This window comes from Chiloscyllium plagiosum, unplaced genomic scaffold (assembly GCF_037043375.1).
Source record: "Chiloscyllium plagiosum isolate Xiang-an unplaced genomic scaffold, Cpla_swu_hap1 HiC_scaffold_8, whole genome shotgun sequence".
In the NCBI taxonomy this organism is placed as follows: Eukaryota; Metazoa; Chordata; class Chondrichthyes; order Orectolobiformes; family Hemiscylliidae; genus Chiloscyllium; species Chiloscyllium plagiosum.
In genome coordinates this window covers 100237415-100251713 of record NW_028270146.1, presented here as the reverse complement: position 1 = coordinate 100251713, position 14299 = coordinate 100237415, and the positions used below count along the sequence as shown (strand labels likewise).

Below are 14299 nucleotides of genomic sequence, written 5' to 3'. Positions count from 1 at the left end.
TAAGATCCTCTGATAGTCACATTGGGTTTGAAAGTAGAATCTCTGATAGAGACTTTGGATCTAACCTAGAATCCACTGAAATTGACTCTGGCTCTTCTCAATCTGACTCTAGATCTGATTCTAGATCATTCATGATAATGATTCTGGGAGGGTTTGATACAGGATCCTTTGATCCTGACTCTGGGTTTGACACAGGGTCCAGTTTTACTGAACCTTTCCCCTCATTTCCACTTTATCAGAGGTTGTGGTGACTCCATAATATGGGACCATTAAATCCCTAGGAGCTGTTGAGTGAGTGAATGAGCTTGGCTAATCTAGTTCTCTGACTCTCCCCAGATCTGCCTATGCAGTTGAACAACTCGTACTTTGAGTTCAATGGGCGGAGCGGATATATTCTGAAACATGAACTTCTGCGTCACCTGGACAAGACATTTGACCCTTTCACCACTGATCGCATTGATGTCGTTGTGTCAAACACTCTATCCATCTTGGTAATGGTTACGTTGGTCCCAATTGTCCTTGTGTTAATATCTCACCCTCTGTCCATACATCTTGAATACATGACTCTCTCTCTTTGTTCGATGCATCACTCTCTCTCTTTGTTTGATATGATTTGGAGGTGCCGGTGTTGGACTGGGGTGGACAAAGTTAAAAATCACACAACACCAGGTTATAGTCCAACAGGTTTAATTGGAAGCACTAGCTTTCAGAGCGCTGCTCCTTCATCAGGTGGTTGTAAAGTACACAATTGTAAGACACAGAATTTATAGCAAAAGTTTACACTGTGATGTAACTGAAATTATTGAACAATACATTGAAAAATACCTTGATTGTTTGTTACGTTTCTCATCTGTTAGAACGACCATGTTAGTTTCACTTCTTTCATATGTAAATTGCAAAACATTTTTTTTTAAAGTTACATTCTCACCTGAACATATAAATAGAAAGCAGGAATTATCGGCAGTGCTTCATTCGGAGGCTCACTGAAGATGTTACCTAGTAGAGTGACGAAATGTCTGGAAATGAATCTTCCAGCTCAGCGAGCAAACCTACATCCAGAACCTCAACCTGAGCCACAAATCTTCTCAAAACTTGCTAAACCTGTTGGACTATAACCTGGTGTTGTGTGATTTTTACCTTTGTTTGATATATTATTGTTTGTCCACTTTTCAGGCAGTAGTTGAGATTTTAAGATACCGTTTATTGGACTAAAGCATGTGACATCCTGTGTGTTGGTCCAGGATATAGTGTTTTCTCACTGGGAAAATGCAAGGGGTTGGCATTCTGTGAGCTGGCCTCTCATATTGATGGCATTGAGATGATTGGCTGAATGGCATCCTGTTTTGACCATTATCTGACTGCATGGCCCAGCAAAGCCCTTTTGACAGGAGGTGTGTTGAGCTAGGCTGGTTGTCGTTTGGGTTAGTGGCTGGTGCCTGGAATTTGGATTGAAGTCAGCCCTCAACCAGTGCACCATGGTCACTCTTTCAGGTGGGTACATGGATTTGAATCCTGTTCTCTCCCTCCCATTCAGCCCAGGCTTTGTGTAGATCTCTCAGTATAGCTGTGGGATGTGTTAGCATGTGCACGTCTCCCTGCTGCTGTTCCCAGTTGCTACCCCATCTCACCTCCATTGTCCCCTTGCTGCAGGTAATTTCAGGGCAGTTTCTGTCTGATCGTAACTCCAGATTCTTCGTTGAGGTGGAGTTGCTGGGCCTCCCAGGTGACCCAAAGAGGAAGTACAGGACAAAACTTAGCACCGAGCCGAACTCGATTAACCCCCAGTGGAAGGATGAAGAAACGTTTGTGTTCGAAAAGGTAAAATTTCCCATGTGTGCTGTACAATCGTGCTTAGACAAATGGGAGGCTGGAAGTACACAGCAAGCCAGGCAGCATCAGGAGATGAAGAAATCAACGTCTAGGGTATAAATCCTTCTTCAGGACTAGATGTAGGGGTAAGGGGAGCTACAGATTTTTTTTTGTCTCGAACCAAGTGCAATCCTGCTTGATGTGGCCATCGACTGTGTCAGCCCCTTCAGCACACTATTGCTCTCCCCTCTTCCCCTTTCTCCTTGATAGGATTCCCCTTGCACTCATCTCCAGACCCCATCCCTCTGCCTAGAGAATCATTGGAGTTGGTCATCCTTCACTATTTGCGCCACCTTCAGTGTGACACCACCACCAGACGGAATGTTTCCCTCCCTTCCCGAACCTCCCAAAGAATTCCCTGCAGACTCTGGTCTCTTGGGTTTCCTTAACGACATCCTCGTCCATTCCATATGGGTGGCACGGTGGCTCAGTGGTTAGCACTGTTGCCTCACAGCATCAGGGTCCCGGGTTCAATTCCAACCTCGGGTGACTGTCTGTGTGGAGTTTGCGCATTCTTCCGTGTCTGTGTGGGTTTCCTCCGGGTTCTCCGGTTTCCTCCCACAGTCCAAAGATGTGCAGGTCAGGTGAACTGGCCATTCTTAAATTGTCAATTAGGTGCATTAGTCAGATGGAAAAGGGGTTTGGGTGGGTTACTGTTCGGAGGGTCGGTGTGAACCTTTTGGGCCGAAGGATCTGTTTTCACACTGTAAGGAATCTAATCTAATTCCCAACACTCCCGCCCCACCCAATGTTGATTTCCCACCAAGGAGATGTCAACCTTTCTCCGTACGCTCAGGGTCCGAGCGCCACTCCCTCCCAGCTCCAGTTCGTAATTTGTTGGGACTTCCTTCAATTTAATCTCTGGCATTCGCTGCTCGGAATGTGCTCTCCTCTACGCTGAGGAGGCCAGTTGCTGATAGGGTGGCCCTTTTTTTGTGAAATTCCTCTGCTCAGTTTCCAATAGTGATTCTGAGCTTCCGGTTTCCAAAATCTTAACACTCCAGTTCAGGGAGGAAGACCGAGTTAAACCTGTCATCCACAAACACTGGAACTGTCCAGTGCGCACCAAGATCTAGATTATTTATTTATTTATCAGGAACAGCAAGGGTTCAAGCAACAACCCCTGGGGAACTCCACTACAAACCTTCTTCCAGCCCCCAAAAGATGTGGTTGGCCATAACTCTCTGTTTCCCATGCCTCAGCCAATTTTGTATCCACGTTGCTACTGACCATTTTATTCCATCACATGTAACTTTTCTATTGGATGGTACTGTACTGAACCCATTTTTCAAGCCCGTGGACATAACATCAATCCCATTGCCTTCATCAATCTGTTCTGTTACCTCTTTAAAAAGCTCCTGCAAATTAGTTAGACTTGACTTCCCTTTGAAAAAATCCATGAGAATTAACTAATCTCTTTCCATGTGACTATTAATTTGATCCCAAATCATTGAGTTGAGAAGCCTCCCTACCACTGACGTTAAACTGAGTCTGTAATTTCTGGGTTTGTCCTTACCCCCTTTTTTGAACAGGGATGTAACATTTGCAGGTCTGACTCACATTTCAAATTGGAGCTCCGGAGGATTCACTTCTAAGTTTGTCTGGCTTTTCCCTCTTTTATTCTGTGCTCGGCCTCCAACGCTGCTCCTAATGAAGTATGGATGGAAGACCGTTAGCCATGACACACTCCTCGCTGCATTGCAACATTTCACTTTCAAGTCCCGCCCCACTCCATCACAAATCATCTGGTCAGTACCACTCTGCCCTTCGTGGGATTGAGCCTGCTGCGTGCAAGTTGGCTGTCTCATTTCCTACATTGCAACAGCGACTACAATTCAGGGGCAGTCCATTGCTGACAATGCTTTGAGACAACCAGTCGTTGTCTGCTATACAATTGTCTTTCTTCCTGAGGTTCATGTAAACTCTAGGATCAGTTCTTCATTTTTCTATTGAGCACATTGTCATACTCCAGACTCAACTTGGATTTCAGACATTTCAGATTGTTGCCATCCCTCCTGTTATTTTCAACAGTGGCTGTTGGTGTCAGCTCTGCTATTGCCATTTACATCTCCTCTAGATTCCATTGTGTCATGAGGTAGCAGTTCACCCTGTGCCCAAAACGCCTGCTCTTACTCTGTGGGCCCGTACATGCACCCTTTAATGGATAATAGTCCACTTGCCTCTTGAATGCCCCAATTGGACCTATCTCCACTGCCCTCTCGGGCAGTGAAGATCAATGCAGTGCCAATCACCAGGGGCATCAGGCACTTAGCTGCATCAAATCACAACGGCATCTCCAAACTCGAGTGTGATAGGTCAAATGGACTGAAAGAGATACAGAGGAAAGAGGAGAGAGAGGAGAACAGAAAGAGGGGGGAGAGAGGAGGAGAGGGAAGAGAGAAAGGGGAGAGAAGAGGGAGAAAGGAGAAGGAAGAGAGAAAACAGGAGAGAGAGGGAGAGGAGAACTGAGAGAGTGAGGGAGAGGAGAGGGAAGAGAGAAAAGAATAAAGAGAGAGAGAAGAAGAGGGGAAGGATGGAGAAAGAAGAAGGAAGAGAGAAACAGGAGAGTGAGGGAGAAGACGGACAGGAGGTGGGAGAGAGAAAGAGTCAGGTGGAGGAAGGCTGTAGGGATTGCATGGGAGGGAGCAAGCAAGAAAGAGTAGCATTCGGGATCAGGGAGAGAATGAGAGAGCTGGAAGAAAGCTGCAGAGTTCGGGGGGAGGAAGACACAGTGGACAAGGCTGTAGGGGATGCTGGTGAGAAAGGGAGCGGCAGAGGTTACAGCGGTCAGGATAGACAGAAAGAGGGATGGGGTGGCTGCAGGGGTTGGGGAGGAGAGAGATGGAGGGGAAGGCTGTAGGAATGAAGGAGAGGAGATGGAGCCTGAGCAGGGAGAGGGAGCAAGATTGCACAAATGTGAGAGAGGCTGCAAAGTTGGAGAGGAAGCTGGGAGAGGTGAGCAGGAGCGAGGCTGCAGGTAGGAGGGTGTATGGAGAGACAGGCTGAAAATCCTGTCAACAACAGAATACTCAGTGAACTAGGAGTCAGAAAAACTGGAAATCCATGGACTAATGAATTCCTTGCAATTACTTGTGGAACTACTCACTTAAAACTATACATATTCAAAAGTTACCTATATAATAGGGGTGTGGATGCCATATTAGTTACTAACTTTAAATCTGATGTTGACATCTACAAGACAATGGAAATAGTAATAAGTACCAGGTTAAACTTTTCCAGTGATGTGGTGCAAACACAGTAGCTCTGACCTTATCAGTCGGTAGAAAATGTGCTTAGAGGATGGCTTTTTACATGTAGAAATGCAAGATTTATTTTGATGGAAAAGGTTTTGTTGCTAACTTGTGTCTGTTTTCTGATGCCAATTTAAAGACTGAAATTGAGGAAACTAATGTATTAGTTGTGGGCTGTGGCTTTAAGTTTATTGGAACATTGCTAATTATGGAATATATTATAATCCTCCTTCTGTGTGAGTCCAAATACCTGTGTCAACATAAACATGGGAGGTGCTGTTACTATATGATGGCATTGCAGAAAATATGAATTGGCGGGAACAAAAAAGTAGCCTTTAGGGGTTGAGAAGAGTTGACCCCTTGTTTCCAATTCTGAAAGAGGTGAGGAGGAGGTAGAAAGGTAATGGTGGGAGGAATAAGGGACCTGGAAACAGAAACAGGGGCCACTGCTTGCCCCCACCTCAGGCAGTGCATTCCAGATCCCACATCACTTAGTATATGCCAAGTTTTTCCCTGTGTCTCTTTTGCTAATTATTTTAAATTTGTGCCTTCTGCTTCACCAATCTGACTACCTACACTGGCCAGACCCCCCTCATGATTTTGAATGCCTCTATCAAATCTTCTCTTGGTCAATTCACAGCAATTCTCCTGTGATTAAGTCTCACTGTCACCCAACTGATTGCTTGGGCTGTCAAGATCTACCTATGTAAAGTGTTAACATGCTGGGGATAAGTAACATTAAATACGTGTTTTGTTTATTGCCCAAGTTTCTGGTATTGAGACTAGTTCTAATGCAATGGGGGGTACGTTGGGTTCCAAGAGATCGATTGTGTTAGGGGACTCTCTAGTCTGAGGCACAGATAGACGTTTCTGTGGCCAGTAGCGAAAAATCAGAGAAGTATGTTGCTTCCCTGGTGCCAGGATCAAGGATGTCTCAGAGAGGGTGCAGAATGCTCTCAAGGGGGAGAGAGGCCAGCAGGAGGTCCTTGTGTACATTGGAACCAATGACATAGGAAGGGAAAAGGTTGAGATTCTGAAGGGAGAACATAGAGACTGTGGCAGGAATTTAAAACGGAGGTCCTCGAGTAGTAATATCTGGATTACTCCCGGTGCTATGAGCTAGTGAGGGCAGGAATAGGAGGTTAGAGCAGATGAATTCATGGCTGAGAAGCTGGTGTATGGGAGAAGGCTTCACATTTTTGGATCATTGGAAGCTCTTCTAGGGTAGAAGTGGCCTGTACAAGAAGGATGGATTACACCTGAATGGGAAGGGGACTAATATACTGGCAGGGAGATTTGCTAGAGCTGCTCAAGAGGATTTAAACTAGTAAGGTGGGGGTGGGACCCAGGGAGATATTGAGGAAAGAGATCAATCTGAGACGTGGACAGTTGAGAAAAGAAATGAGTCAAACAGTCAGGGCAGGCAGGAACAAAGCAGAGAACAAGGTAGAACTGACAAATTAAATTGTATTTATTTCAATGCAAAAGGTCTAATAGGAAAAGCAGATGAACTCAGAGCATGGTTAGGAACATGGGACTGGGATATCATAGCAATTACAGAAACATGGCTCAGGGATGGACACGACTGGCAGATTAATGTTACAAGATACAAATGCTACAGGAAGGATAGAAAGGGAGGAAAGAGAGGAGGGGGAGTGGCATTTTTGATAAGGGATAGCATTACAGCTGTGCTGAGGGAGGATATTCCCGGAAATACATCTACGGAAGTTATTTGGATGGAATAGAGAAATAAGAAAGGGATGATAACCTTAGTGGGACTGTATTATAGACCCCCTAATAGTCAGAGGGAAATTGAGAAACAAACTTGTAAGAAGATCTCAGCTATCTGTAAGAATAATAGGGTGGTTATGGTAGGGGATTTTAACGTTCCAAATATAGATTGGGACTGCCATAGTGTTAAGGGTTTAGATGGAGAGGAATTTGTTAAACATGTACAAGAAAACTTTCTGAGTCAGCATGTGGATGTACCTACTAGAGAAGGTGCAAAACTTGACCTACTCTTGGGAAATAAGGCAGGGCAGGTGACTGAGGAGTCAGTGGTGGAGCAGTTTGGGGTCAGTGACCATAACTCTATTAGTTTTAAAAAGTGATGGAAAAGGATAGACCAGATCTAAAAGTTGAAATTCTAAATTGGAGGAAGGCTAATTTTGAAGGTATTAGTCAAGAACTTTCAAAAGCTAATTGGGTGCAGATGTTCACAGGTAAAGGGATGGCTGGAATATGGGAAGCCTTCAGAAATGAGATAATGAGAGTCCAGAGAAGGTATATTTCTGTTAGGGTGAAAGGAAAGGCTGGTAGGCCGGGGGAATGCTGGATGACTAAAGAAATTGAGGGTTTGGTTAAGAAAAAGAAGGAAGCATATGTCAGGTATAGACAGGATAGATTGAGTGAATCCTTAGAAGAGTATAAAGGCAGTAGGAGTATACTTAAGAGGGAAATCAGGAGGGCAAAAAGGGGACATGAGATAGCTTTGGCAAATAGAGTTAAGGAGAAGCCAAAGGGTTTTTACAAATACATTAAGGACAAAAGGGTCAACTACGGACCACAAAGATCAGCAACTTGGCCTTTGTGCTGAGTTGCAGGAGATGAAGGAGATACTAAATGAGTATTTTGCATCAATGTTTACTGTGAAAAATGACATGGAAGATATAGAATGTAGGGAAATAGATGGTGACATCTTGAAAAATGTCTATATTACAGAGGAGGAAGTGCTGGATATCTTGAAATGCATAAAAGTGGATAATTCCCCAGGATCTGATCAGGTGTACCCGAGAACTCTGTGGAAAGCCAGGGAAGTGATTGCTGGGCCTCTTGCTGAGATATTTGTATCATCCATAGACACAGGTGAGGTGCCGGAAGACTGGAGGTTGACCAACGTGGTGCCACTGTTTAAGAAAGGTGGTAAGGACAAGCCAGGGAATTATAGACCAATGAGCCTGAGGTCGGTGGTGGGCAAGTTGTTGGAGGGAATCATGAGGGACAGGATGTACATGTATTTGGAAACGCAAGAACAGATTAGGAATAGTCAACATGGGTTTGTGTGTGGGAAATCATGTCTCACAAACTTGATTGCGTTTTTTGAAGAAGTAACAAAGAGGACTGCTGAGGGCAGAGCAGTAGATGTGATCTATATGGACTTCAGTAAGGCGTTCAACAAGGTTCCCCGTGGGAGACTGGTTAGCAAGGTTAGATCTCATGGAATACAGGGAGAATTAGCCATTTGGATACAGAACTGGCTCAAAGGTAGAAGTCAGAGGGTGGTGTTTTTTAGATTGGAGGCCTGTGACCAGTGGAGTGCCACAAGGATCGGTGCTGGGTCCACTATTTTTTGTCATTTACATAAATGATTTGGATGTGAGCATAAGAGGTATAGTTAGTAAGTTTGCAGATGACACCAAAATTGGAGGTGTAGTGGACAGCGAAGAATGTTACCTCTGATTATAACAGGATCTTGATCAGATAGATCAATGGGCTGAGGAGTGCATTTAGGTAAATGTGAGGTGCTGTATTTTGGGACTTACACTTAATGGTAAGGGCTGCCATGTGGAATGGGATGCTACAGACATGGTGGAGACTAGTACAATTGCAACATTTAAAAGGAATCTGGATGAGTATATGAATAGAAGGGGTTGGAAGGATATGGGTCAGGTGCTAGCAGGTAGGGATTGGTTTGGATATCTAGCCGGCATGGACGAGTTGGACCGAAGGGTCTGTTTTCGTGCTGTACATCTCTATGACTCTATGTTCTGATTGATTCTGGATTATGATGGGCTAATTAAGGTTTTGTGAGGGTGGTTGTTGCCATTTGAAGATTCAGCTATTCCTCTCGATGTCATTGCAGAATTTTAATGAGAATCCGTTGCAATCATGCATTAATATTCATTCAGTGTAGATGGGACTTTCATGTTCAATCCTTCTGGTTATGAAGGAGAGTATCCGTTAAGCCTTCTTGATTATATGCCATACCAGCATATTAACTTTGTGTGACTCATGCACTAGAACACCACAATCCCTGTGTACATGAGAATGACTCTCCACAGTTGTTCTCCATTTAAGTCTTCCTAACAAAAAGTGAACAACTTTACATCTTGCCACTTTACACTTTATCTGCCAGATGTTTGCTCACTCAGTCAATCTGTCTGGACCTTCCTTGTGTCATCTTTACAACACACCTTCCTACCTATCTTGGTGTTATCTGTGAAATTAGCTGTCATGCCTTCACTTGACTCATCTAAGTCATTGATGTAAATTGTGAAAGGTTGAGACCCCAGTGCAGAACCCTGCAGACTTCCACTCGTCACACTCTGACGATCAGGCAAAGACCTATTTACTTTCCTCTTTATCCACAGTGGATTACGCCTTCAAAGATCTCCAGCAATTGATTAAACAGGATTTCCCTTTAATATAACCATTTTTAGATTAGATTACTTACAGTGTGGAAACAGGCCCTTCGGCCCAACAAGTCCACACCGACCCGCCGAAGCGCAACCCACCCAATACCCCTACATTTACCCCTTACCTAACACTACGGGCAATTTAGCATGGCCAATTCACCTGACCTGCACATCTTTGGACTGTGGGAGGAAACCGGAGCACCCGGAGGAAACCCACGCAGACACGGGGAGAATGTGCAAACTTCACACAGTCAGTCGCCTGAGGCGGGAATTGAACCCGGGTCTCAGGCGCTGTGAGGCAGCAGTGCTAACCACTGTGCCACCGTGCCGCCCACATGCTGACTCTTCCTGATTATCTTTAGATTTTCTAAGCATGCAGCTACAATCTTTTTAATGATCAATTCAAGCACGTTCCCCATAAAAGTTGTCAAGCAACCTGGCCTATTGTTGCCTGTTTCCTGCCTCCCCACCTCCCTTCTTGAACAGTGGTTATATTTGCTATTTCTCAGACAGTTGGAAAATTTCCTGAATCTAGAAAAGTTTGGAAAATTAGCACCAATGAATCGACGGCCTCATTTCCAGCTCTGGGATGCAGTCCATCGAATCCCAGGACCCAAGAGCATGTAGCTCCATCAGTTTGCTCATCACTGCCTCCCTAGTGATAGTAATTTCACCAAGTTCCTCTCTCTCCCTTCCACTTGCTGATTTACAGCTCTTGCTCGAATGTTTCTGGTATCCTTTGTAGTGAAGACGGAAGTAAGTTCTTGTGCATTTCATCCACTGTCTGCTTATTATTCATTATTAATTCACCATTTACAGTCTCTGGAGCACAAAAACACACATGCATTCAGATACAGTGCCTTTAGTTTAGTCATTTTGTTATCTTTCAAATATCTAGTCTTGACTGTTGGTGTATTCCTAAGCCTTTTTTTCTCTTTGTCCATTCCTGCCATTCTCTGACACACATTTCCCATACGACTATTTTCCTCTCTTTGTTATAGCACAGCTTTCCACATTTTATTCCTTGCGCCATTATTTAGTTTTGAATTAGTTACAGTATACCATTTGCATGTAATATCATCCCCCTCAGTAACACTATCTGGTACAACCACTGCATTCCTTGTTGCTGCTCCAACTTCAAAGGCTTCCTGTACCACAGTGCCAAAGTCATTTCGCATATCCACCTGGCTATTTATTTCGTTCATTCCTGATTTGCAGATCCTTGTCCCGGAGATGGCTTATGTAAGAATCGCCACATTTGAAGATAACGGAAAATTTGTTGGACACAGGATACTTCCAGTTCCTGCTCTCCAAACAGGTAACCTAGGCACTGCTGCCTCCCACAATGTAGTGAGGGGCCGTCAAATCTCCTTCCTGTCAGAGCACTATACGGACAAGTCTCATTAACCACATTACATTGATATATCTCACACCCCGGAACCACATTACACTGACATAGCCCACACTGCGGAACCACATTACACTGACATGTCCCACACTGCGGAACCACATTACACTGACATGTCCCACACTGCGGAACCACATTACACTGACATAAAGGGCGGAATGGTTGCTCAGTGGTTAGTGCTGCTGCCTCGCAGCACCAGGGACCTGGGTCTGATTCCACCTCGGGCGACTGTCTGTATGGAGTTAGCACGTTCTCCCCGTATCTGCGTAGGTTTCCTCCCACAATCCAAAGATGTGCAGGTCAGGTGAATTGGCCATGCTAAATTGCCCATAGTGTTAGGTGCATTAGTCAGAGGTAAATATAGGTCTGGTTGGGTTACTCTTTGGAGGGTCAGTTTGTACTTTTTGGGCCGAAGGGCCCGTTTCCATACTGTAGGGAATCTGATCTAATCCCGCACTCCAAAACCACTTTACACTGACATACCCCACACTCTGGAACCACATTACACTAACATATCCCACACTGAGCGATCACATTACATCAACATATCCCACACTGAGCAACCACATTAAACTGACATATTCTACACTCCTGAATGATGTTACCTCAACCTATCACAAAGTATTGGAATGGACATAATGGATATATCCCACATCCCCAAACTACGTTACATCGACAAATTCCAAATTCTCTAACCATATTCCTGAGATGTAACACATGCACACAACTTTTTAGGGACTATACCCATGCACCTGAAAGACATTACAGGGACACACTCCCACCCCTTTACCACAAACAGGTCAATTTCAAGCTAAGATACAATTTGGCGCAAGTGGACTGGAAACAGCTGCTGGCAGATAAAACTGTGTCAGAGTGGTGGCAGGCTGTCAAGGAAATAGCAAAGAGCACAGTTCCCGTAAGGAGACGGGGTGAGTGCTGTGAATGCTGGATACCAAAGGACAAAGATCAAGTTTAAGAAAAGAAAAATAGGCTTATGGCAGATGCAGATGGTTCAATGTGGCAGGGTTCTTGGAGGAGGATATGTAGTAAAGAGGGGGATCTTAAAAAGGAAATTAGGACAGCTAATGAATGAGAATTTAGTTTACACAGAGGGTGGTAGGTGCCTGGAGTGTGTTGCCAGCATGGTAGTAGAGGCAGGCATGTTAGATTCATTTAAGATGTGTCAGGACAGATGCATGAGTAATTGGGAAGCAGAGAGATACAGATGCTTAGGAAATGGGCAACAAGTTTAGACAGTGGATTTGGATCGGCTCAGGCTTGGAGGGCCGAAGGGCCTGTTCCTGTGCTGTAAATTTTCTTTGTTCTTTGTAGAAAGCATGTGGGGCTGGAGTGGGGAGAATAAAAAATATAAAAAGCAAGAGAGTAATGCAGGAACGGGTCGGTCACATTCAAGATGATAGAAGAAATCTGTGTATGGAGCTGGAAGTTACAGGTATGGCCAATAAATACTTTGTGTCAGTCTTCACAATGGAAAAGGATGACTCAGTTATAGACATCGGGGGAGCGGGGGGTGCAGGGGGAGGGAGGACTGTGAAATATTGGAAGAAATTATCACAGAGAGAGGTGGTCCTGGCCAGTTTAGCAGCCTTAGAAGTGGATAAATCCACAGCATAAATGAGACCAAAGGCTGTTGAAGGAGGCAGTGGAGGAGATATCAGGAGACGTGGCAGCAACTTCCAAATCCTCTCTGGCCCCAAGTGAGGTACCAGAGGACTGGAGGACTGCTAACATTGTTGCAATGTTAAAACAGATAGGAAGGGATAGATCAGGAAACTTCAGGCCAGTCAATAACCTCAGTGGGGAAGACGCTATTGGAAAAACCTCTGAAGGAACTCGTTCATGCCGACCAGAAAACCTAATCTAATCTAGTCCCATTTGCCAGCACTTGGCCCTATCCCTCTAAACCCTTCCTCTTCATATATCCATCCAGATACCTTTTAAATGTTGTAATTGTAGCAGCCTCAACCACTTCCTCTGGCAGCTCATTCCATACACACACCACCCTCAGTGTGAATACGTTGGCCCTTAGGTCCCTTTCAAATTTTTCTTCTCTCACCCTAAACCTATGCCCTCTAGTTCTGGATTCTCCACCACACCATTTCCCCCCCCCCCCCCCCCCCCCGGCCCAAAAAGACTTTGTCACTTACCCTATCCATGCCCCTCATGATTTTATAAACATCTGAGGTCAGCCCTCAGCCTCTGCTCCAACTCTGGCAACATCCTTGTCAATCTTTTCTGAACCCTTTCAAATTTCACATCATCCATCCAATAGGAAGGAGACCAGAATTGCATACAGTATTCCAAAAGTGCCCTAACCAATGTCCTGTACAGATGCAACATGACCTCCCAACTCCTGTACTCAATGCTCTGACCAATAAAGGAAAGCATACCAAACACCTTCTTCACTATCCTATCTACCTGCAACTCCACTTTCAAGGAGCTATGAACCTGCACTCAAGATCACTTTGTTCAGCATCACTCCCCAGGACCTTACCACTAAGCGTGTACGTTCTGCCTTGATTTGCCTTTCCAAAATGCAGCAGCTCACATTTATCTAAATTAAACTCCATTTGCCACTCCTCAGCCCATTGGCCCACCTGATCAAGATCCCTGTTGTATTCTGAGGTAACTTTCTTCGCTGTCCACTACACCTCCAATTTTGATGTAATCTGCAAACTTACTAACTATGCCTCTTATGCTTACATCCAAATCATTTATATAAATGACAACAAGGAGTGGACCCAGCACCGATCCTTATGGCATTCCACTGGTCACAGGCCTCCAGACTGAAAAACAAACGTCCACTACCACCCTCTGTCTTCCAACTTCAAGCCAGTTCTGTATGCAAATTGCTAGTTCTTGCTGTACTTCATGAGATCCAACTTTGCTAACCAGTGTCCCATGAGAAATCTTGTTAAATGCCTTACTGAAGTCCATATGGATCACATCTACTGCTCTGCCCTCTTTGTTACTTCTTCAAAAAACTCAATCAAGTTTGTGGACAGTCAGTATGAATTTCTTTAGGGAGGGATGTGTTTGACAAATTTGATCACTTTTTTGAGGAGCTAACAAGGAGTGTTGATGAGGGTAATGCATTTAATGTAGTCTGCGTGAACTTTAGCAAGACTTTTATAAGCTGAGAGACTGGTCATGAAAGTAAGAGGCCATGGGATCCAAGGCAAAGTAATTCCTTGAATCCAAAATGGTCTGAGACGTGAGAAGCAGAGGGTGATGGTAGAGGGATGTTTCTGTGATGAGAGTGTTTCCAGTGGGGTTCGTCAGAACTCAGAGCTGGGGTCCTTTCTGTTTTCAGTAAACATTAATGATTTGTTCTG

General features: G+C 44.5%; 1 protein-coding gene across 2 annotated transcripts in view; it reads left to right on the top strand.

Annotated features, from left to right (window-relative positions):
• LOC122553871 (1-phosphatidylinositol 4,5-bisphosphate phosphodiesterase beta-2-like) overlaps positions 1 to 14299 on the top strand; it is a 145704-nt gene that overhangs the window by 103748 nt on the left and 27657 nt on the right. For both annotated transcript variants that reach the window (XM_043698321.2, XM_043698320.2), the window contains 3 exons: positions 337 to 491; positions 1651 to 1818; positions 10754 to 10853. In XM_043698321.2, the coding sequence (XP_043554256.1) occupies positions 337 to 491; positions 1651 to 1818; positions 10754 to 10853 (423 nt within the window). The remainder of the gene's footprint in view (positions 1 to 336; positions 492 to 1650; positions 1819 to 10753; positions 10854 to 14299) is intronic.